This window comes from Haliotis asinina, chromosome 8 (assembly GCF_037392515.1).
Source record: "Haliotis asinina isolate JCU_RB_2024 chromosome 8, JCU_Hal_asi_v2, whole genome shotgun sequence".
NCBI lineage: Eukaryota > Metazoa > Mollusca > Gastropoda > Lepetellida > Haliotidae > Haliotis > Haliotis asinina.
In genome coordinates this window covers 51,267,713-51,292,505 of record NC_090287.1, presented here as the reverse complement: position 1 = coordinate 51,292,505, position 24,793 = coordinate 51,267,713, and the positions used below count along the sequence as shown (strand labels likewise).

General features: G+C 40.3%; 1 protein-coding gene across 1 annotated transcript in view; it reads right to left on the bottom strand.

The window, feature by feature from the left end:
* Window positions 1-16,526: 16,526 nt before the first annotated feature.
* LOC137293821 (gephyrin-like) overlaps window positions 16,527-24,793 on the bottom strand; it is a 34,628-nt gene continuing 26,361 nt past the window's right edge. The window contains exons 12-18 of the mRNA XM_067824578.1: window positions 24,431-24,609; window positions 23,667-23,820; window positions 21,858-21,979; window positions 19,376-19,463; window positions 18,993-19,066; window positions 18,653-18,821; window positions 16,527-17,474 (exon numbers count right to left, since the gene is read on the bottom strand). Of these exons, the coding sequence (XP_067680679.1) occupies window positions 17,244-17,474; window positions 18,653-18,821; window positions 18,993-19,066; window positions 19,376-19,463; window positions 21,858-21,979; window positions 23,667-23,820; window positions 24,431-24,609 (1,017 nt within the window). The 3' untranslated portion in view covers window positions 16,527-17,243. The remainder of the gene's footprint in view (window positions 17,475-18,652; window positions 18,822-18,992; window positions 19,067-19,375; window positions 19,464-21,857; window positions 21,980-23,666; window positions 23,821-24,430; window positions 24,610-24,793) is intronic.

Below are 24,793 nucleotides of genomic sequence, written 5' to 3'. Positions count from 1 at the left end.
ACGCACTCGATCTGCAGTACTAAACGCAGTTATTCGGAGCTCTTTATGTGGCATAATTACCTCATTTGTCCAACTGTACCGACCATTGGTTATCTGTTGTTATTACTGTTGTTTTGTTTTACGGAGAGTGTTCTGCGGTGCGACAACAACTGTAAATGTTTTGCAGGATTATGTCGCCTAACAATACAGTGTATATATGGCCATTCTCCGTCGACGAACGGCGACCAGTCACACGAAACGATGACATGACCAGAAGGTTGCCTATGTAACCACAATCTGGAACATTTATGACTAAACATTGACCAGAATGGCGGAAAACTGGTCAAGGCGACAAAATCACAGATCGATAAATCTTTTGGAACAAACCAAAGTCAAACACCAATCAATACAACAATAGTATTGACTTCAGAGCCGTTGGTTTTTCATTGATGTAGATTTTTGCGTCAATACCAATTAAACACTTACGCCAAAAATAGAATGTTTATGTATAGCCTTTGAGCCATAACATTATATATGACTGAAAACATTTCAGATTTCTGTAAAATAAAATGCCAATGAAAAGTTGTTCCCGAAAACAGTTCTAGGATGAACATGACATAAAGTCCTTTCACTGTACTAACTAGACTGAAGTACAAAAGAAAGTACTCACCTGCTGTTTTAGTATTACATATAATTTCAATAGAATCTCGTAAATGTGTTTGAAAGTGTTTTCATTGTGATTAACAAGTCACAAGTTCTGTGCAAATTAAAATCATGATTTTCCTACGTACAACACTGTTAAGGATATCTGGGGTGTTTTGGCAACAGGTATAAAAAAATTGTGACATGTACGTCATAGGCACTATGGGTATTAAATAATTAACATTGATTTTTTTCGAAAACAATCCCAAAGCACAAGATGTGTACATGTATTTCCTCGATCTTGTATGTCACAAAACACGAAGCTGAATTAGCTGAAAAATGTATGTACATTTTGCAGAGAAGGATAACACGTATGAAAGGATTATCCGACTGAAGTTGCGTTTGATTTAAATTATTGAAAAGATTGTGATACTTGTTGGTATCTATGCATGAATACTATTGGAAACATTTCAAAATGGTAAACAATAGACAAACTCTTTCTCACATCCACATGAAATCTCTACCAAGAGCAGGGGTGGAGGGGTAGCAAAGTGGTTAAAGCGGTCGCTCTTCGTGCCGAAGACTGGGGCTCGATTTCCACATGAGTACAAGGTGTGAAGCCCATCTGTTGTGTTCACCTCTAAAACAATACTTCTAAAATGGGCATAAAATCATCATCACTCATCAAGAGCAGAGTCGATTGTCCGATTTCGACTATATCATGAGAATGCTTTTTGTGCTCATCATAATCAAATGTTGATAACATCGAGTGTTTGTGGAAAATGCAAGTGTATCTGTGCCACCATTGGCGATACGAGCATGGGTCATTGTATTATTCCGACTATGTTGTAAGCATGTGTTCATAAGGTAGTATGAAACAGCCATTTCATCAGCTGTCCGCAAAAGGTCAATTCTTTAAAGGCGTAATATCAGAAAAAAGGTAATATCGCTTGGTTGTGTGTTGGTGTAAGCACGAACTGTATAGTGTAGTGCAGAGAACCGACTAGAGACGTCAGGCTGAAACTATTCAATACAACGACATGGATATCACTGTGATATTTTTTCATCGTGTGTAAACAACGAAGCTGCTTAACATAAGAAACACAACGAACGAAGGTCGAGACTTGTGATTTTCATTATCAAACATGGATGTAAAAGATTACCGCTGAGGCCGCCATGTTGTTTTGACGGCCACGTGTCTTGCGTTACACGTGACATATCACCTCATGGTCAACACTAACCACGAACCATCTGGTGTTGAACGATGTCATATTTTCTATATAGCTTATACATGGTCTCGTTTGTGGGTTAGTATGTCTTATAGGGAATATTTACGCCACTGACCTAGATTCTGTTGTTGTGGCGAATTATTTCGATTTTATAATTCTTACGCGGCTTTATTTCACTCATGAGTATTAATGTGCCAGATTGTACTTATCGGACAAGAATGTATTGCTCGAACAGACCACACACCCCTTGTTTATATTAAGGAATATAGCGAGTGAGTTTAGTTTTACGCAGCTTTTAGGAATATTCCAGCAATATCACGGCGAAAACACCAGAAATGGACTTCACGCATTGGATCCATGTAGGAATCGAACCGGGTCTTCGGCGTGAGAAGCGAACGCTTAGACCACTAGACTACGCCTCTACAGGATGGCACCATGGTTAAAGCATTCATTTATTTAGCAAACCGGGTTCGAAAACATCGGAGCTAGTTTTTGAGTTCCAGATTACCAGTGTCTTCTTTTCGTTATTCTTTTTTTTTTCTTTTCTTTTTTTTTTCTCTTTTTTTTACTTTCCATTCTGTTTAGACATGCAACGCCTTTAAGCAACATTGCTTCCTATATGGTACCGTTGTCGCTCAGACAGTACTGTGGATCATTGATTATTTCTTAAATATTAATAATAGTAAAACAATAAATTCAACGATAAAACGTTTTGTGGTTGACAGAATAGATTTGCACAGGCAAATACCCTCTTTAATGACATACGGTTTATGTTGCAAATGATGTGAAAAACTGGGTGTACCATCAGATGTACTTTAGATTTTTATCCCTACTAAATATTCACTACACCTACAAACCAGTCACCGTCTTGGTAACCATAACATTAAGGTTTCAGAACTACTACGTCCTTTCCACCCAGGAGGCCCTATGGTACCACGATCTATACATGGTGCCCAACTGATTACAAAGTCTCTCATCTGTTTTAGCCCCCTCTAGCATATGGTTTCTTGGTGTTGGTGTATTCTTAATGAATGCAGTAGGTGTGCATAAGGACCGGTGTATACGATGAATAATAATGGACTTTTGTGTTCGTAGAGACAAATTTCGAAATCAAATGAATCTAAAAATACTGTCTCACATTTCTACTACACATACAATTGTGCCTGTACCCATCCATCTCGAACTGTGTGTATTCTATGTCTATTCAGATCGGCCGTGATATTGGTGGAATATGGCCAAAAACGGAGTGAACTAAACTCTCTCATCTCAAACTGCTCATACACAATTACATATACTGTAAATGATTTACATCCATGTCCATTAGGATTACCATTCATCTCACCGCACATCCACCTCAACATGCATCCATCTGTCTCAGTTCACATCCATCCATCTCAAACCACAGTACAGTCTCACTTGACATCACTCCATCTCAACCTTTAGTACAATCTCAACATGCATCCATCTGTCTCAGTTCACATGCATCTATCTCAACATGCATCCGTCTATCTCAGTTCACATCTATACATCTACCTCAACATGCATCCGTTTATCTCAGTTCACATCTATACATCTACCTCAACATGCATCCATCTATCTCAGTTCACATCCATACATCCACCTCAACATGCATCCGTTTATCTCAGTTCACATCTATACATCCACCTCAACATGCATCCGTTTATCTCAGTTCACATCTATACATCTACCTCAACATGCATCCGTTTATCTCAGTTCACATCTATACATCTACCTCAACATGCATCCGTTTATCTCAGTTCACATCTATACATCTACCTCAACATGCATCCGTTTATCTCAGTTCACATCTATACATCTACCTCAACATGCATCCGTTTATCTCAGTTCACATCTATACATCCACCTCAACATGCATCCGTTTATCTCAGTTCACATCTATACATCCACCTCAACATGCATCCGTTTATCTCAGTTCACATCTATACATCCACCTCAACATGCATCCGTCTATCTCAGTTTACATCCATCCATGTCAACATGCATCCATCTATCTCAGTTCACATCTATACATCCACCTCAACATGCATCCATCTATCTCAGTTCGCACCCATGTATCTCAACATGCATCCATCTATCGGAATTCATATCTATCCACCTCAACATGCATCCACCTTTCAGTTCACATCCATCCACCTGAATATGCATCCATCTATCTCAATTCACTTCACTCAATATCACTCCACTGTTCATTCCATCCATCTCACCATACACCTTTCTATCTGAACCCGCAGTAAAATCTTAACATGCATCCTCCTGACCTCAATACGCATCACCCATCTGAACCCGCAGTAAAATCTTAACATGCATCCTCCTGACCTTAATACGCATCATCCATCTGAACCCGCAGTAAAATCTTAACATGCATCCTCCCGACCTCAATACGCATCATCCATCTGAACCCGCAGTAAAATCTTAACATGCATCCTCCTGACCTCAATACGCATCACCCATCTGAACCCGCATTAAAATCTTAACATGCATCCTCCTGACCTCAATACGCATCACCCATCTGAAGCCGCATTAAAATCTTAACATGCATCCTCCTGACCTCAATACGCATCACCCATCTGAACTCGTAGTAAAATCTTAACATGCATCCTCCTGACCTCAATACGCATCACCCATCTGAACCCGCAGTAAAATCTTAACATGCATCCTCCTGACCTCAATACGCATCACCCATCTGAACCCGCAGTAAAATCTGAACATGCATCCTCCTGACCTCAATACGCATCACCCATCTGAACTCGTAGTAAAATCTTAACATGCATCCTCCTGACCTCAATACGCATCACCCATCTGAACCCGCATTAAAATCTTAACATGCATACTCCTGACCTCAATACGCATCACCCATCTGAAGCCGCATTAAAATCTTAACATGCATCCTCCTGACCTCAATACGCATCACCCATCTGAACCCGCAGTAAAATCTTAACATGCATCCTCCTGACCTCAATACGCATCACCCATCTGAACCCGCAGTAAAATCTGAACATGCATCCTCCTGACCTCAATACGCATCACCCATCTGAAGCCGCAGTAAAATCTTAACATGCATCCTCCTGACCTCAATACGCATCACCCATCTGAAGCCGCATTAAAATCTTAACATGCATCCTCCTGACCTCAATACGCATCACCCATCTGAAGCCGCAGTAAAATCTGAACATGCATCCACCCGATCTCAATACGCATCATCAATCTCAACACGCAGAACAATCTCAACCTGTGTAAGTCAGTCTCAGCTCGCACTTCAGTCTCAAGACACAATCATCCATCACCCCACTGTACAATTTCAATGATCGACACCGGGCAATTATGCTAATAAATCTAGCATGCTAATCTCCAATGAATGGCCCAATCCGTTATAAAAAACAGTCTGCTGCGTTTTCAGGTATTGGTAGTGAATAATAACTTAAACTGTTGTAAATTAAAGACATTTAACTTCACCATTTCTCAATCAAATCAGCTTTGAATTGTCAACTTCCAAAGTTGTTAAACCATCTCTGCTGAAAAATTAATTAGACCGTGGGCGTTTTAAATGCTGAATGGTCGAATGTCAGAAGACCGACAACCTGACTTTTTTCGTAATAACTTTGTCACTGTTCTTATTCTTTCGCTTTAAACTTTGAAAGGTTAAGCCAGATAATTTTACTAAGCACTGAAAGCGGGATCCCCGTGGACCTTGCCGTAACATTCTAAATCCCATCCAAATATCAATATGTCATTGCACAGGTGCCTCCGAACTCCCAACGGCGTATGTAATTCTCCTGCCCTTCTCTGGGAGAAAGGTTTAGTTGGGGGAAGGTGTAAGGAGAATATGACTCATATAGCCGTATTGTCTTTACCGTTAAGGTTACAGTTGGTTTCAAGTCACTAACGCGAGATTTCCTTTAGTCTGAAAACATGGGTTTCATGGGGGCTGACACATTGGTTAACCTGTCACCAGTACATGGTGCCTGTGATGGTTCATGGTAATGGGGGTTCATATCAAGACATTTCCCAACATAAAAGACGGCTTTTTAGACAGATTCAAATGTCATTACATGGATATGTCACAATCAAAGAAGAGCTTTTTTTTTTTTTTGTGAGAAGTGAACCATTGGAGTCATGCCATATACACATTGTACGGGCTTGTTGTGGTACGGACTTGTTGTGGTACTGACTTGTTGTGGTACTGACTTGTTGTGGTACGGGCTTGTTGTGGTACGGATTCGTTGTGGTACGGGCTTGTTGTGGTACGGACTTGTTGTGGTACTGACTTGTTGTGGTACGGGCTTGTTGTGGTACGGACTTGTTGTGGTACGGGCTTGTTGTGGTACTGACTCGTTGTGGTACGGGCTTGTTGTGGTACTGACTTGTTGTGGTACTGACTTGTTGTGGTACTGACTTGTTGTGGTACTGACTTGTTCTGGAACGGACTTGTTGTGGTACTGACTTGTTGTGGTACGGGCTTGTTGTGGTACGGACTTGTTGTGGTACGGGCTTGTTGTGGTACTGACTTGTTGTGATACGGGCTTGTTGTGGTACGGACTTGTTGTGGTACGGACTTGTTGTGGTACTGACTTGTTGTGGTACGGGCTTGTTGTAGTTCGGAATTGTTGTGGTACGGGCTTGTTGTGGTACTGACTTGTTGTGGTACTGACATGTCGTGATACGGACTTGTTGTGGTACTGACTTGTTGTGGTACGGGCTTGTTGTGGTACTGACTTGTTGTGGTACTGACTTGTTGTGGTACTGACTTGTTGTGGTACGGGCTTGTTGTGGTACGGACTTGTTGTGGTATGGATATCTTACGAGTAAGGTAGCCTAGCAGTTAAAGCGATCGCTCTTCACTCCGAAGGCCCGGGTTCGATTCCCCATATGGGTACAATGTGTGAAGCCCATTACCGGTGTCCACAGAAGTGATATTGGTGGGACATCGCTTAGAGCGGCATAAAACCCAACTCACTCTCTCACTCACGATTATGGTAAAGCCACTGCAGCTTTTAAACTATGTTACAAGACTGAGATGGGGTTTGAGACGAATGCCCATCCACTCTGTATCCCATCAAGTCCATGGATGGGCGATCTGTGATTTCGATGTTACAAGCATCACTGATCAAATTCTGCAACTTCAAGATACTATAAAACACGTGACAACGTTGTTCGAGGAAACTCGTCACCCACAATGAAGGATAAAGGTGAGACGCCAGTTGTTTGAAAATTGAAAAACATACGCACAAAAATCATAGTTGACATAAGGCTTGTGTAAACTCTGTGAACCAGGTTAATCTTATATGATGGAACGTCACTTTATTTAGCGTTAATAGTCCTGGTAATTTCAGTAATTTTGTGTAGGAAAACCTAGGACACCATGGCGTCCATTCCGATTATTACTCCGTAATAACGCGGCCTGGTGACGTCAATCTCTTCATTAATACTGGTGTAGATAGATAGTGTTAACAATTCACAGTGTTTTGCAGGGATGTGTTGTTTGATGGGTGTGGTGTTTATTCATTTATAGAATACGTTTCAATGTCGGGTGACGTTGTATCAGCTGTATACAGTTAATTACAATGTCGTTATTGACAGAATGCGTGTTGTGTGAAGCCGGCGGAAATCTACTGGGCGGGTCGTGAACTATAGAGCGTCATATAATATAAAGTGTAGATATGGATGGATGGATGGACGGATGGAAGGATGGATGGAAGGATGGCTAGATGACATAAATAAGCCTTCGATGACCACCAGGATGCTGGCCTAGATTGAGTGGGAACTATTCTACACCTGGAAGGCCTCAAGGATGCTGGCCTAGATTGAGTGGGAACTATTCTACCACTGGATGGCCTCAAGGATGCTGACCTAGATTGAGTGGGAACTATTCTACCACTGGATGGCCTCAAGGATGCTGGCATAGATTGATGGGGACCCTTCTACCACTGGATGGCCTCAAGGATGCTGGCATAAATTCACGGGGAACTATTCTACACATGGATGGCCTCGAGGATGCTGGCATAGATTGATGGGGACCTGTTCTACCCCTGAACGGCCACGAGGATGCTGGCCAACTGTTGGATCTGTGGAATTTCAGTGTAACATAATGAATGCAAAAAAAAGTGTAACCCGATGCCTAATGATGTATTGTAAACATAATAACATAGCCACCTTACGCGAAACGCTGATTATCTATATCAATTTAGCACATGCATGTTGGCTTCTGACAAAAATATTACCCTCCCCTTGTAAATTTGTATCCGCACTTTATCAGCGGATGTAGACATACTGTACGTAAAATACTGTATAACGTGGCATTAGACAAGCTCACTCACCCGATGCCGTGAATAAGATCCACTTCTATAAACCTTCGTTCATCAGTACCTTCTACGAGTTTCAACATCGGTAAACACAAAGACCTACACCTCTTCTACATCAGACGCCATGATATCACTCAAACACTGTTTAAGTGGTGTCAAACCTCATTCACCACTCTGCTCAAACAGCGAATACTTATCGAACATATATCTAAGCCTACCCCCCTATATCGGACACAGTTCATTTTTTGTCAAAACAGACAGAACGATGGATAAACAATGTAAAGTTTCGGAAGTTCCTGTTCAACCAGCAAAGGTATTACTTGTCGCGGTAGTTGCACACTAAGACTGACTATCACAGACAGTTTTATGTTCTACTCGGGTTCCAATATGATGGCAGACAAATATATTCTCTGTGTCTGAAACAAGGAATAACGACACAGTATATGGATGGGTGGATGGAAGGTGTCGCACGTGTACCCCAGCCTACACCACCGCACCTTCACGCGCGTGTGCAGGCACCAGGCATATTTAACACGGCATATTCCTTGAACCAGTCATCGCATACACTAAGTATATTGGTCTCGCTTCACGAGTAATATACTGAAGCATGTATATGTTCGTTTCGCTTCAAGACAACGTGTATATGTTGGTTTCGCTTCAAGATGACTGTATTAAATGTACATGTACTTTTCTTGCTTGTATAACTGTTTACTGAAGTTTGTTCACTGATGGTATTACGTATCACTAAACTCTGGACAGACGATCAATGTACCATGGGTCGATAGCCTGAATATACTGACTTGCCTGACAATCAGTACAGTCCAGTATATTACATAAGAACAGCTCTCTCTCTCTCTCTCTCTCTCTCTCTCTCTCTCTCTCTCTCTCTCTCTCTCTCTCATACACACACACACTCACTCACTCACTCACACACACATCTCTTTTCATTATCAATATACAAATGTATATATGCTTATCTCACTTCATTATCAAAATACTAAAGTATGCATGTTTATCTGCCTCAGTTATCAATGTACTTATGTATATGTACTTAATTTAGGAGCTCCTTTCACGAAGCAAGCTTTCTTTAACGTTGCACTAGGTTTACCTCAGTGGTATACGATCACCTTAGTGCTTTGTGAAAGGACGCGCAGGTCATTATCAATAAACATAAGTAAAAATGCTCTTCGCGTTTCAAGACGAATACACGAAGTATATACATCCATCTTCCTTCGTCATCAATATACTCGAACATAGATACTTCACCTAAAGTATATGCAGTTGTATTATTTCAGCAAATGTATGTATACTTGCCCTGCTCCAAGACCAATATAAAATGAAACATATATATACTCCTGTATGTACTTCGCCTAAAGATGATCTACAGTATGCGTATGCCTACATGCTGGTCGTGCTTAAAGATCAACTGACATATGCCTAATATTATATTGCTTCAAGGTCGATATATTATTAAGATTAAATACTTCAAGATTAATGTATGAGACTTAGGACGTTTAATAACATATCCGTTTTGATATAGATCAATATGCAACGGTATAATATACCCTTGCTTCAAGATCAACGAAAGCGTATGTAGCTTAATATAAATACTTAATATACTGAAGTACAGATAGATGTCTTGCATCAGTGTACTGAGGTATAATCCCATGTCTTTAAGAGCATTGCATTGAATTTTTTATGTTCCTCATGATATAGCATAATTTCTAAGAATGCATCGTTTTACGGCATTGACAAAACATACCAAGTTGATTCTGTCAATATAATGCTTAGCACAAGGAATACTGTATTGTGGGTGGCAGGTTTATGCAAGAAACCACCAAGAGTTACCTCCCTCTTGCTGAAGGCCCGGTCTACCTTTAACGCTGACAAACACGTGAGTGATATAATGAGTGACTCATGTACAATGATGGGTTCGTCGAGTCACAGTCCACTAATTTACAAAGCCTTGTAGACTAGTGGATCCATGTTAGTTAATCTTTTTTCTTTGCAGTATGGTATCCAAGACCTTTCATTTCAGTCATATACGAATAAATACATGCTAGTGAATCCCAGTACAAGTGTTGGGTCAGATACAGCTTTTTGAGAAGGTGTGGCGTGTTTGCATACTATTGAGAAAGGAACGGGCGTGGGGGTGTGGGGTGTTTCTTTGGGGTGTTTCTCATTTTCACCTGAGTTTCTTTGGTAAGTTAAAAGAAATTCAGGACAAAATGGGGAAGGGAGGGAGCGCACCCCTGCCCCTCACCTCTGTATCCAGCTATGTTGTGATTCAGTGGCATATATTGTGTTCGGCTTGGTTAGAGTGTTAGTATACTGTGTCCGTCCTAGCTGGCTCAAATGTCTATTCCTAGTTAGAATTGGTCTCCATCAACCAATGTTTGTTCTAAGAAGGATCGTTTGTCAGACTCGCCGACTTGGTTGGGAAGTTATCGTCTCCAAATCGTGTAAATGCATGCCAACCAGGCCACACACAGCATACTGGGCCTCACAGCATACTGACTCCGAGCCAACCAGGCCACGCGCAGCATACTACGCCGGACAGTATACTGGCCCCAAGCCAGCCAGGTCACACACAGCATACTGGGTCAGAGAGCATACTGAGTCCGAGCCAACTAGGAGCATACTGGGCCGGACATCATAAGGACCGCGAGCCAACCAGACCATGTGCAGCATACTGGGCCAGACAGCATACTGACTCAGAACCAGCCAGGCCTTGCTGTCTTACTCTATACTGACTCTGTGCCAACCAGGCCAGCAGCATACTCAGTCCAAGTCAACCAGGCCACACACAGCATACTGTGCCGGACAGTATACTGACTCCGAGCCAGCCCATGCACAGCATACTGATTCTGAGCCAGCCAGGCCACGCAGAGCATTCTGGGTTGGACAGCATACTGACTCTGAGCCAACCAGGCCATGCACAGCATACTTTGCCGGACAGTATACTGACTCCAAGCCAACCAGGCCATGCGCAGCATACTGATTCTGAGCCAGCCAGGCCATGCAGAGCATTCTGGGTTGGACAGCATACTGACTCTGAGCCAACCAGGCCATGCACAGCATACTTTGCCGGACAGTATACTGACTCCGAGCCAACCAGGCCATGCACAGCATACTGATTCTGAGCCAACCAGGCCACACACAGCATACTGAGCCAACCAGGCCACGGGTATACTGGCCTCAAGCAAACCAGGCCACACACAGCATACTGGAACGGACAGCATACTGACTCTGAGCCGACCAGGCCGTGTGCACCATACTACGCCACAGAGCATACTTACTCCGAGCCAGCCAAGCCACACACAGTAAACTGGGCCGGACAGCATACAGACTCAAAGCCAACCAGGCCACACACAGCATTTTGGATTGGACAGCATACTGACCCCAAGCCAAACAGACCATGTGCAGCATACTGGGCCAGACAGCATACTGACTCAGAACCAGCCAGGCCACGCGTATCTTACCCTATACTGACTCTGTGCCAACCAGGCCACGCAGCATACTCAGTCCAAGCCAACCAGGCCACACACAGCATACTGTGCCGGACAGCATACTGACTCCGAGCCAACCAGCCCATGCGCAGCATACTGATTCTGAGCCAGCGAGGCCACGCAGAGCATTCTAGGTTGGACAGCATACTGACTCCGAGCCAACAAGGCCACGTGAAGCATACTGGGCTGGACAGCATACTGACTGACTAACCAGGCCATGTGTGTCTTACTGTGCCGGACAGCAAACTGACTCTGAACCGAACAGTCAACTTGTGACATTGACAAAATCACAAATAAATAAAACCATCAGGGACAACTTGTGCAGAAGTTTTATTCAATCTGTAAGTCAGCCAAAATACACAGCAAAAACAGCACTTTCACAATCCCCTGCCTTGGGGCAGATTACAATTATGTTTCTTCGTGAAAAATTTGATTTCACATAACGACTCACAAACTTCTTTCATTTCAGTAAAAAATAGTAAAAAGAATCTGGCATTTTTATACATGTTGTAGATGTATCCGATGCTCAGCTTCAACTCCATAGCTTTGCATTCACTATATTCTTCCACAAATTGTGAATAAATACAACTGATTTGCTGTATAGACACCATTTAAACCAGTCACACAAAATACAGCCTGGTTTCATCAAATACAATCAAGCCAGACCAGTAGTGCCCAGGTTGTACTGCAAAAGCTGCAGACAACATGTGAGTTCCGCAACATCGATATCAGCCAATGCTTGGGTTCACCCATCTTCATTCAAGGAATAGGTTCATTCGACATTGACAAGCTCATATGCATATTTTGATAGCTGACAATAAATTTACAAACCAGCATATACAGGAAACCAGTTATACATATTCACTACTGACCAGGAATGTTGAGTATACACTAGGGCTGCAACGAATCTACTATGACTCAAATATGACTTACATAATTAATATCAGGTAGCATATACATTAATAAGACAACAGTTGTTTGAGTGATAGAGTTTAGTGTACGCCACACTCAGCAATATTCCAGCCATATTTTGGCAGTCTGTAAATAATTAAATCTTTACCAAACATTACAGTGTTCAATATCATGAGCATTGATTTATACAAAAGGGATATGATGACGTGTCAACCAAGTCAGCAAGTCTGACCACCACATCCTGTTAGTTGCCTGCCTCTTATGGGTTACAGAAGACCAATTCTAACCTGGATCTTCACGGGTAGATCAGCAGCGGATATATTATTGATTATACAAATGAAACTATGACCAAATACATTCTTCAAAAAGTTCTGACCATGGAGACAGGGTTAATTTATTATAACATTTATTATAACAATTGCCAGTGACCAATTGCAGGCAAAATAAGGTATAGAAGTGGTGGCTTTTATCAAGCCTGGCTAAGATATTTTCCATTTTGGCATCTCTCAATTCAAGACAGTTTCTTAAAAATTCAAGTATTCCATTCCTTTAATATTGAATAATGAACAGAATTCATGATGGATATGGTTCAATTCAAATACACGAGTGAATCGTACCAGCCCTAGTATACACATCTTTGAGGTATAGAGTAGGCTTCATATACTGAAGTAATACTAACATAATACAAAACATCACACTACTGGGACTGGCTATTGATGTAGAACATACACAGCAACATCCTCAATTATCTCCAGGGTATAAATTACACTAAATCTCAACCACACTCTGAATGCATTTGCCGCTCAGACTGCTGATTTTATTACCTCCCTTGCCTGGTGACCAATCTTACAGTAGCCAATCAGCTAAGCTGCCATTACAACTGAACTTGCCAGAAGCCACGAAGGTGCAGTGCAATTTTTGGGAAATCGTACAGACAAATTGACAGGTGTGAAACTTTGAAACAATATATGCAAGAACTCCCTGTACCTCTTCCAGAGTTTTCCGTGGTCTGCATCAATTGTGTTGCCAAGTTTAATCAGTTACATAACATAAGAAGTGAAAGTGAGTTGTGATTACTATGCTCAACTTCCAAGTGTAGACAACTGATTGGACAAAAAAGCCAGCCAAGGGAGGTAATAAAATCAGCAGTCAGAGCCACAGATGCATCCTGGATATGGTGAGGATTTATCTGAACACATATCCTTGAGATTTCAAAGATGAGAGAGAAATAATAATTGAGGAAATATCGACTGAATGTTTATGAATATTCTGAAAGTAACTTTGAACAAGAAGAGTCAGAAAAGGTGAAAGAAATTAACATATTTCATCTCACTGGCAAGTGGGAACATTTTTATGCAGAGACCACAAACAAAGCAGCTTCCTGAACATAATTCAACACCAGCTCAGGAAAATAGAGCTAATCTGGTGTATTGTTTAACTAAATTAAGACTATATTTCATCACAAAGTTTATGTATTAACAATATTATAATATAATATAATAATATTAACAATGTCGCAATTGTCACATTGATAATGATCAATTTTTTGCATTGATGACATCTTTTAAGCCAGTCCTATCTACTACAACACCTCACTCCTTAAAACTGCACTAAATTATAGCAAAAACACACGCAGAGTTATTATAACACACTAAAAAATTCTGATTAATTCCAGTTTCCTTCACTTCTGTTTATCACGATATATATGTGTATAATACAAGTTTTCTGAGGGAAACTCCAGTAATTCACAAGAGAAAAATGCAAACAGAAAACACCAAAAAAAAAGGCTTAATAACAATGGTCAAAGAACCAAGTCTTATTCCACATTAACAAAACAAACAAAACAAAGCACTGAACTGAAATACATGCAACAATAGAGAAATGACAATAGTTATAAAGAATAGATCTAGCATCATATCTTCAATAATACCTTGTTTTGTTTCTTAACATGAGTCTGTAACCAATATATGCAAACAACTCTGACAATAGCTGCCAAAATGTTCATGAGTGCTAAAGATTAAAGAAACACACATCTAGCAATAATGACACAAATATCAACAGTCCGTGAATGAATCTGATAAAAAAAACCCTCATGAACTGACTAAAAGAAATGAAAATTCATTTAGACATACACACAAAACAGCGCCTCTGCTAAGCTCATGCTAAGCTAAACACACAACTAAGAACGGTCATTTATACCATTCTGAGCACCATTCCTAACACATCATAGCAGATTGCAAATACTCATGAACCTGAACAGAACCAGAAAGCATAAGCTCCAGACAACACTATCAGCATTACCTTGACAACCAAGGGCACTGAGAGAGGGTGTGATGATGATGTTGTTTTATGCCTCAGTGATATCCAGCAACTCCACAGTTCCCTGTGATTAAACCAATCAGACAAAACAGCCATGAAATGAACCTCAAACCCAAGATTTCACAGAGGGATGACTCACAGTAAGATACCACTTCAAGAAACTAGTAGCCATTTGCAGTGAGATTTGTTAGTAGCTGTACAGAGTGTGGATCAGATAAACCAGTGATTGACATTATGAACAACAACAAGCACTGTGAGGTTACAATGACTTTGTCACAACCTATCAATTAAAATGCCTCTTACAACCAGTGAACCTTGTCTTACCAAAATCCTCATGGAGGAAGGATGATGAGATTTATGTACAGGTATGTTCTGCCCTTATAGCTCTCTGGACTCTCAAGACCATCCAGAAAACTGACAATCGTTGGATTCTTTGCCTGAAGAGTTTTCATCCAGTTATAGGCCATGTGAGTGTGTGAGTTTACTTTTACGCCGCTGTTATAGGCTGGAAACAATATTACTTGAGCAACTGGACCTTGGCTGAGTTGAAAGGAAGTTAACCTCCCACCAAAATGATATACCTTTTAAACTCCCACCTAAAGCAACTAAACCGAGTTATACACACAAACATTCATCTGAACTGTCAGATCCAACCACCATAATAAAAACTTCACAAAAAAATGGAATCAGAATTCTATAATACTTGTCGCCAATCATAAAACTACACTCACTAACATGCTCAACACTAAAACTGGCAACACCCACACATTTCTAAATAAACTTTCCAATCTTTGGCCATATAAACCAATCAATAAAAAAAAAATAAACATATTGATGCAAAAAACTAGAATGCATTCGGGTATTTTGTTTAACATATTCTGCAATCTACTACATCATGAGAGAGAGGATGGGTTGCTTTTAAATATTTTAAGTATCTTGTTGATTGTACTCTTCAACTCAAAGAGTGACATTCTGAGCTGAGCTAGACCCAGTGTTTGAAATTACAGTGGGTCATGAGGTTTTGACACTTGCTGTGATATGAAACAAAAAAGGACCTTGAAAATATGCAACTTTATGATTAATGACACCATACATCACAGTTCCACCCACATCTACACTGGGAGGCAATGTGTACATGATATCAGTGCTGTACATGATTTGTACATGTACATAATTTCAGGATAAGAAGGAGCATATTTCCTATCTAAAGATAAATTGATATATTTTGAAGAATTTTTATATTAAAAATGGTTGTAATTGGTAGAAGCAGTGACACCCACATTGTTGAAGGCACAATGTCACACATTTACATTAATATTTTGGCCCATAGTTTATATATTGAGGGCATATGCATCTTCATGACTTGCCTTAAATCAATATCTGAAACTTTGAGGTGAACAGCTTCCAAACAGATAACACTTGCCATTTAGGGAAAGTAAATGATTGCTCAATGACAAGTTGTGCGCAAGATATCCATAAATTGCACTCTAAGGGACATAACTCTATGGAGTTTGCTTGAAATAATGTTCCCCTGGCAGAAGACGTGAGAGTCGATTTAATGCAACATTGCATCAATTCATTCAAACATTTTAATATGATATAGTTATCTAAATACGTAAAATTTGGGGTATGAATTATACGGCAGCTTTCCTGAGGGCTGATAGTTGGCATTATTGTGAGAAAGGCATTATGTGTTTTTAGAGAAATGTAGTTTGACATTGTGGCTTTAATGATTTTGTGTGTCATTTATCACAATCTGTTGCAATTATTGAGCTATATAACAATAGATTGGAAATAATCGTATCTGGACCAACAATCCTATCACTGACATCATGAGCATCAATCTAGGCGGTTGGGATACGATGAAATGCATTAACAAATGCACCCATTCAAGTTAGTTGCCTCTTACGACAAGCAAATGTTGCTGACGACCAATCTACCTTAATCTCCATGGGCTGTTTATGATTGGGATTAGCAGTTTCTTATATGAATATGTACTGAAGATGTTAAACAGAGAAAAAGGCAGCTCTTTTTTTAGCATCCACTATGTGTACTATGGATGAACCAGACCTGGACAAATTTGCAAGGAGTAATACATACTTGTAAAAGATTGATATTACAGTACTCATATAAACAAGGGCTATGGCAAACTGGAATGATAATGATACTAAAAACAAATAACTGTAAAACTCATTTTTTTTAACCACTTCAAGCGTGCTTAGTTCATTTCAACTTGGACACATATATATAGTAAATTGACTTGTTGTGGCCTGTTGGAAGGTTGCTATGGAAATATGTGTTGGAATTCTTGACTAGATTCTGCCAATCACCATGGCACTGACGATGTCTCCCGTTTTCAAGGCAGTCTGACTTTCAGACTTTGGAGGCAGCATCAGTAAGGCGTTGGCAGTGCTCATACTGAGCAGACGGCTACTGATCTGGTTTCCTGTACTGGTGGCTTCTGGGATAGCTTCTCCTGGAGTCCATGTTATGACTGCACGATGGAACTCAGGTCTTGGGTCCAGACGGAGATCTTGAGATATCTGTGATGAAGATAAGAAAGATGAAGTGAATGGCCGAAGTTATTTGACACCCTTTGATGTGGTGAACCCAAATCATGGTAGGTTGAGGACACTAAATCAAATATACAGTAACTTAGGAAATATTGTGTAGTTTTTCAAATAATCTGCTAGTTATGTATCTCAAACTGGTCAACAGAGCAACATATGTGATATTACTTATCATCAGTTTGTCATCAGTTGGAATAAAAAGTTATTATCAGTAATCATCAGTTGTTTCAGTGTGTCTGTGCAATATGGTTTCTTGCTCAGATGATCCAGGAATGTCGGGTATATAACTCAGTACAGCACAAGATCCAACACTGATGAAAACGCCACCCACTTAACAACCACAAGAACATTACAGTATTGACCCCAGTCACCCACCTTGTCGAACAAGGGTATACCACTACAACAAACAAAGACCTGTACCTCTCTTGGGTAATGTACTAAAAGTAACTCTCTGACAAACTCAGCCTCTGTTACTGACCATCATTGTAGTAAATACAGTAATAATACACCAACCTGGCTTACTCTTCTATTATTTTCAAGCCCCACTTACAAGAGAAGTACACTGTACTGTACCCTGCTGCCAATGGCAACTCATCCGGTACTTTGTGGTCGTACTTTTTTGTCTCGAATAACATTGAATCACGCAGGATACACAGAAATTACCAATGTCATGCAAATGCAAATTGATGAATGGGAGATAACTCTCAATTTGTTTTTCTTGTGTCGCCTGCAAAATCTAGCAATGGTTATGTAAGGATTTGCCTAGAATTCCAATAAATAAATTTTGACAAAACATTCAAATGTAGTCCCTGAAAATATTAAGAAGGGGACTTTTGGCGACTTCGGTAAGACAATATCAGCAGGAAAAACAGCAAGATGCAAGATTCCAATCGTTTGATTCACATATGTTGGCTGAAGTGTACAATCCGATACCCATGCTTCAAACAGTTCAAATTCCAAATCAAAATTAACATTGAGGTGCTCAGTAATATATATTAAATACGTTGTTCACTAGTCATGAAGGGGCCCTTTGGGCTCAGGAAACAAAAACAAACATTGAGGGTACATCAACCCATGCCCCCTTCATGACAAGTGAACAACTTATATTGTATCCCAGGGTACAATGACCAACAATGACCCCAAACACCCACCTTTGCCTGCAGCACAGTTCTCCTGGGTTGGGGGCTGCCCGACATCTTGGCCACAACAGGGATCACATACAGGTTACATGTAACTATAGCCGAAACAGGGTTGCCAGGCAGACCAAAAAACAGTTTCCTCTTTCCATTGTGCTCTAATGTTGCAAATGTCGTTGGCTTCCTAGAGACAACAATAGCACAGATTACATTTGTGATGAAATGAGGTTTAGAATTATAATAATAATTACTTCACTTATAGAGCACCAGGAAGATTAACAAGTACCATTTTTTAACATGTTTTTGTATGAAGCAAATAAGATCAGAACTGAGTAAGCATGTATAAAAGACCTACCCTGGCTTCATGAAGACTCTGGCAAAGTGAATGTCAGCACCATAGTCCTGTTTCAGAACCTGTTTCAGGTAGTCCTGCACACAAAACAGTAAAGAAGCCAATGAGTAGTTTCAATTTGAAACTTGTTGAGTCCAATGAGTATTGACTCCATCAGCATGAACCTCTGAATGCATTATAAACTGACCTTAAAGAAGGTTTATCAGTGAGGTTAGATATTCCCTGTCCAAAAAACAGACGCAGACCCATCCCAGTCCGTTCTGACTCCAACCCTAACCCCCTACCCCCAGACCCTAGCCATCAGCCCCAATTCCCAGTCCCCAGCCCCCATTCCCAACCCAAAACCCCCCAACCCCAACGCCCAGCCCGGCCCTACCTCTACTTACCCTCTCTCCCATGGACACACCCCCTGTTGTGACAATCACATCAGCACTGTCAATTGCCCTTCGCAATGCCTTCATCAGCTCATCTGGACTGCAGACAACAGAAACAAGAAAGGAATGGGCAAACGAAATTGTCAGCGATAATGTAACCTTATTTACATGTCAACCAAAACAGTTCAGTTCACAAAGAGATTAATAAGAAAATACCATCAATGATTCTAGAGTTTGTAGTGGGCCATTTGTCAAGCATTGGAGAGTAAAAGCTAGCTAAAATACTGTGGGTCACTGTCAGACCTGTTTTACAACAATACAGTCAACAATTATTCAAGCAAACCTCACAACCAGTGTGGTTGACATAATCAACATGCCATGCCATTGGGCTACATTAAACACAATACACCAAGCCTTATTCACCTCAAGCATGAAGTATGACTCACACTGGTCGGCACGTCATAACGACCTGCTGATTTCCATACATTCAATGTGTTCCATGGATATGTAACAAATATCGACTAGTCAGTTTGTTATCCCTCACATGATTAAATCCGCCGATATAATCTCTCACACTCATAATATTTTCTCAGAATTTTGTTTCCATGGTATCAAAATGTCAGACTTTGCAGCAGTTATCAACTAGGGGTGAAACAGTACACTCTCACAACAGTACGGTACATCTTTAGGTACAAGGCCTTCAGTTCGGTCCGTTTCGGTTCAGTATACGAGATAAGATCATAATGCAGAAAATTGACAAAAAGAGTTAAACTAAACCTTACATTGTTTAATTGCATGGGAAAACAATCTTTGTTATTTTGAATGAACAAAACTGTCATAAGATAAATTATATTAAATAATTTCAATAAGTTCACTCAACACATAAGAACTGGATGGCAAATGGCAAGTGATCCTTCACGCATTGTTCCTAATAGCAGGTATTCCAGATCTCACACGAGATCATTCAGGTTGATGACAGTTTGCTGAATGATCAAGTGTCTATGAATAACACCTCATTTCAGGTCAAGTTGTCACATTCATAGCTGACCAGTTGTTGAAACATATCGAGGTGTAATATGATGTGCATCCAGTAAATCATTTTGTTATTCCAGTACAAATGAATCTTTTGCTGCTGGTAATGTTTTTTCAGTTGATTAGATTAAAAAATGACACTGATATGAACTGCAAAATTAAACACAGAACATTCAGGATATCAAATTTTAATTATATCTGCATAAATCTTAGAACACATTCAATATTAATTTCAATGAGCTTATCTGTTTAATATTATTAGTTCAGTAAAAGGTATGAAATCTCAGACATGCATAAATTTGGAATAGCTGCAACCCATGAAGGTCCAAGGTAGAATAGGCCTTCATCCCATGATTGTCCTAAAAGGTGACTATACTTGTCATAAGAGGTGACTAACCGGATCAGATGGTAAGGCTCGCTGACACATGTCATCTGTTCCCAATTGCGCAGATCGATGCTCATCATGTTGATCATTTGACTGTCTGATACAGACTTGATTATTTATAGACCACCACCATATGGAATACTGCTGAGTGTGGCGTTACACTAACTCACTCAATCACTGGAGTAGTTGCAAGTGTAACATCTTCTACCAGTCGTATTTGGATAAATCCAGTGGGAATTTTATACTTACGATATGTAACAACTTATCTTTAATGCAAATGATATACTTACATGATGCATAGAGTTTTTGGAGGTATAACACAATTGGATAAATATTTCTATTTGAAATATCTGAAAAAGGAACACAGGTACTGATGCCTTGCTGACTTGTAGATCTAAGTAGACAACATTCAAGGCAATTCCAAACTTACTTTAGAGGAAAATGGCAGCCATCTACGAATGAATAGACTTGGACAACAAGATTCAATTTCTGGACATTTTGAAAGGTATAAAAAGGTTCTTAAAATGACGGTACGAAAACAGTGAATTTTTGGCTTCCATTACAGTATACTGAACTGAAGGCCAAATACTGTGGTTTTACTAATACTGCTGTATACGGTTTAACCCCTATTATTTGCTGCACAATACTATGACAGCAATGCCCAAGCGAAGGTTTGGATACCCACAATATTTCAGAGTGTATCATGACTCAGATAATGAGCCACAAAATGCTCTGTTTCCTCCTGTGAAAAATCCAGGCGTGTTTGTTTCAAGCAGACGAAGCCATGTTTTGTGTTTGCATAAAAACATTTACCACATGACACCAATTTGATTGGCCCTATCACATCCACCTTGCCACTAGAACAGACTCTACACACTGTAAACACAATTGATGCAGTTCAAGCAGTCTGATTTGTACTGTTTGTTGAAATTGATTTATCACTCAGACGATGATGTAGTGGAATTCGTTATAGCCATTCAACAGTCTGACCCATATAAGTCTGCCTTCAGTTACTGTAAAGCCAATCTAGTCCATGCCTATTCAGACAGCTCATCCACAACAGACACGTGAACCTACCTGTCCCTGGCTACTCCAAGATCCACTGTAGGAACCCCATAGTCCTTTAGCTGAGACAGCAGGGTGGTACGGTTGCAGTCACGGATCTTCCCCTCCGCCACAGGATCCTCCGGCTCCAGCAGCTGTGCATGGACAGACAAAAGACTTCTGTTAGAGAGTTTGTTTCATTTATGCAGCACTCCTCAATGTTCCAACAAATCAACACAACAGAAACCTTTAACAAAAAAAAGCTTTGCCCGACATTCTAGTGACTGCTATAGCAAGCAAAGGAACCATGCCAGTGTCTGGCAATGAATCACGTCACCAAGCTGGTTGGATTGTTGCTAAACACCGCACTCAGCAATATTCCATCTGTATCAAAACATTGACCAGACAATCCAGTGATCAACATCGATCTACACAACTGGGATACGTTGAAAGTCGTAGTCTGTAAAATTGGTTGATAGTGTCCCAGGGTATTATTGCATGCTGTGAACCTGGAACAGTTTCAGACATGTAATGTAACATCCTGTACCCTTGATCCTCTGTTCCTATACCCTCATGTGTTCGCGAGCTTGATATGGAGATTTATTCATGTCTCAGAATCAAATATCAAACAAGAATGACAGACTTTTGATACAGTTATATCGATCAGCATCCTCACTAAATGATTTAAATATGGAATGAAAGATAGAGACAATCAAAATGGCAGTCAATTGTGTTGGCATAACATTTTTATTTGTGAACTTATTTTGGTTCACATCATTGCAGTCAGCACAAAAACTCTGATCCAGTGCCATGCAACAATTCTAGACTGAAATAAAGGATTTGTACAGATTGAGCAAAGCAGTAGCTGAAACGGCAATTTCTTACATGAGTTTGAAAAATTATGTCACCTTGTGCTGACATTCCACCTTAGAAACTGTACAATCAAATTTTCAAAATCAATACAGCCATTCACTGTCAAACATTAACTCTTCAATAACACAGAATGATGCAAGCAACTGCAACTCTATCAACATGAAACTTTTATCAATTTGGGTATCAAGGTTAGGTCAATGTAACCTGTATAGATCTATTAGAATGCAGTAGTCTTGTAGACAACACTCACTTTAGACTCAGCAAGATATGCCAATGTTCTACATCAGGTCGACACATGGACAATATCAACTTGTCGTAGTGAATGTGGAGATTCTATGTAGTACATTAATACAGAAGTGGTGTGGCATTTGTGGCCTAGAAGTTACATGTACACCATTTGTGTCGCTGAATTCTCCTAAGAGATCTTTCATGCTGAGCCAGGTGGAAGTCAATGCAACGGTCACAATAGCAGCTCAGAAGTATCACAGCAGACAGCGGGACTGGGTGTGAGATGGTGAGAGATGTGTTAGGATGCTGGCAAAGGGCGAGTAGAATGTGGGGATAGATAAGGTGAAATTGCGCTAGTTTATTCTGGATGGCGCTTCTCGGAATTGCCAACTCGCTGATAAACTCGATGACATACTCTTGTGGTCAGTGATGGCCATAATTTGAGATGCACCATAGTGACACCTTGACAATAGTGTGGCCTTAGTTGCATGGATAGTGTGAATTTCGTACACTGTAGATAGATTGAAACTCTTGTTTAGTGATAGCATGAATGTTTGGAGAGTATTGACTCCAACAGGAATATTGCAATACAAAATCGCCTCTTCATCTAGTGTTTTGTTTACAAAATGCAAACAAGGGAGATAACTCTTGATGGAATGTTGTTACTAGGAGTGGGAATGTTCCACTTAAACCTGGAAAATTATACCTAAGGCACACGACTGAGTGTGAAAGAAAACTGACCTCATTTCCTGTGGACATGACCCCAACAACAGGCCTTCTGTAGCAGCTGACTGATGTCACCCCAACCGTTGCCAGTAGCCCCAACTCCGAGGGACCCAACTTATGGCCTTGACTTAGTACCTTTTGACCTTTCTCAATATCAGAACCAACTTGTCTGAAAACCGAACACACAATAGTCAGAAATAGGCCATAACTTAAGTACTATTCACACTTTGCTAAGGATCAAATCATGGATTCAGCAGAAAACTATGACCTCAGCTCAAATTTGGTTCATATATCTAAACTTGTTGTAAGCTTGGATCCTAGGTTTCATTATGTCACTGCATCTTGTGGATCTATACCTGCTACTGACAGGTATTGTGCACTTGCCAGTGACTCGTTCCATGATTTGCAAAATGGCTGACTGGTGCCATGAAAACCATTTCTATGGTTACTCTTGTGTCAGGTGCACGAGGTTAGTTTAAAGTGATTGCTTGCCTGCAGAGGTGTTACCACATTATGTATCCAGTTTTACATGGATACAAATTATGAATCCACGTTTAAGTAAAGTTGTGAAATTTTGTGATCCTTAGCTACGTGTGAGTAGTATATATTATTCATTTCTCATTCAGATTATAAAAGATTTATTTAAAGATGAAATGAGAACACCACAATAACATGCTTCCACATCTTCGAGGCCTGTTTTACTAATTTGTTCATGTCAATACCTGATATTCTGTATACTCCACATCACCGAGGTTTCTTTCACCAGTGTGTGATTGTACCTGATATCCTGGGCTTTCTTTGGAACCGTCATCAGTTTAATCTCCAGTTCTTCCTGTCCATCCTCTGAGTGTTTAGTAAGGATGGTGTCCTCCACCTGTATCACAGCATCAGCCCCTGGTGGCAGGGGAGCACCTGTGTTGATACGCATGCAGTAGCCCGGAGTTACCTCCCTTGTTGGCTGAAACATCACATTGTATCTTCACTGGATTGAGCCGTTTCCTGCCTTGACAGTACTGAATTGACTATTTTCAATTCTCATTTCAAAACATTGTATGGCATTGTTTTTCTATACCTATTCATACAAAACACCTATATTTACCAATGTGGGATCAATGCAAACATTATGAAAAGTCGTCAAGAAC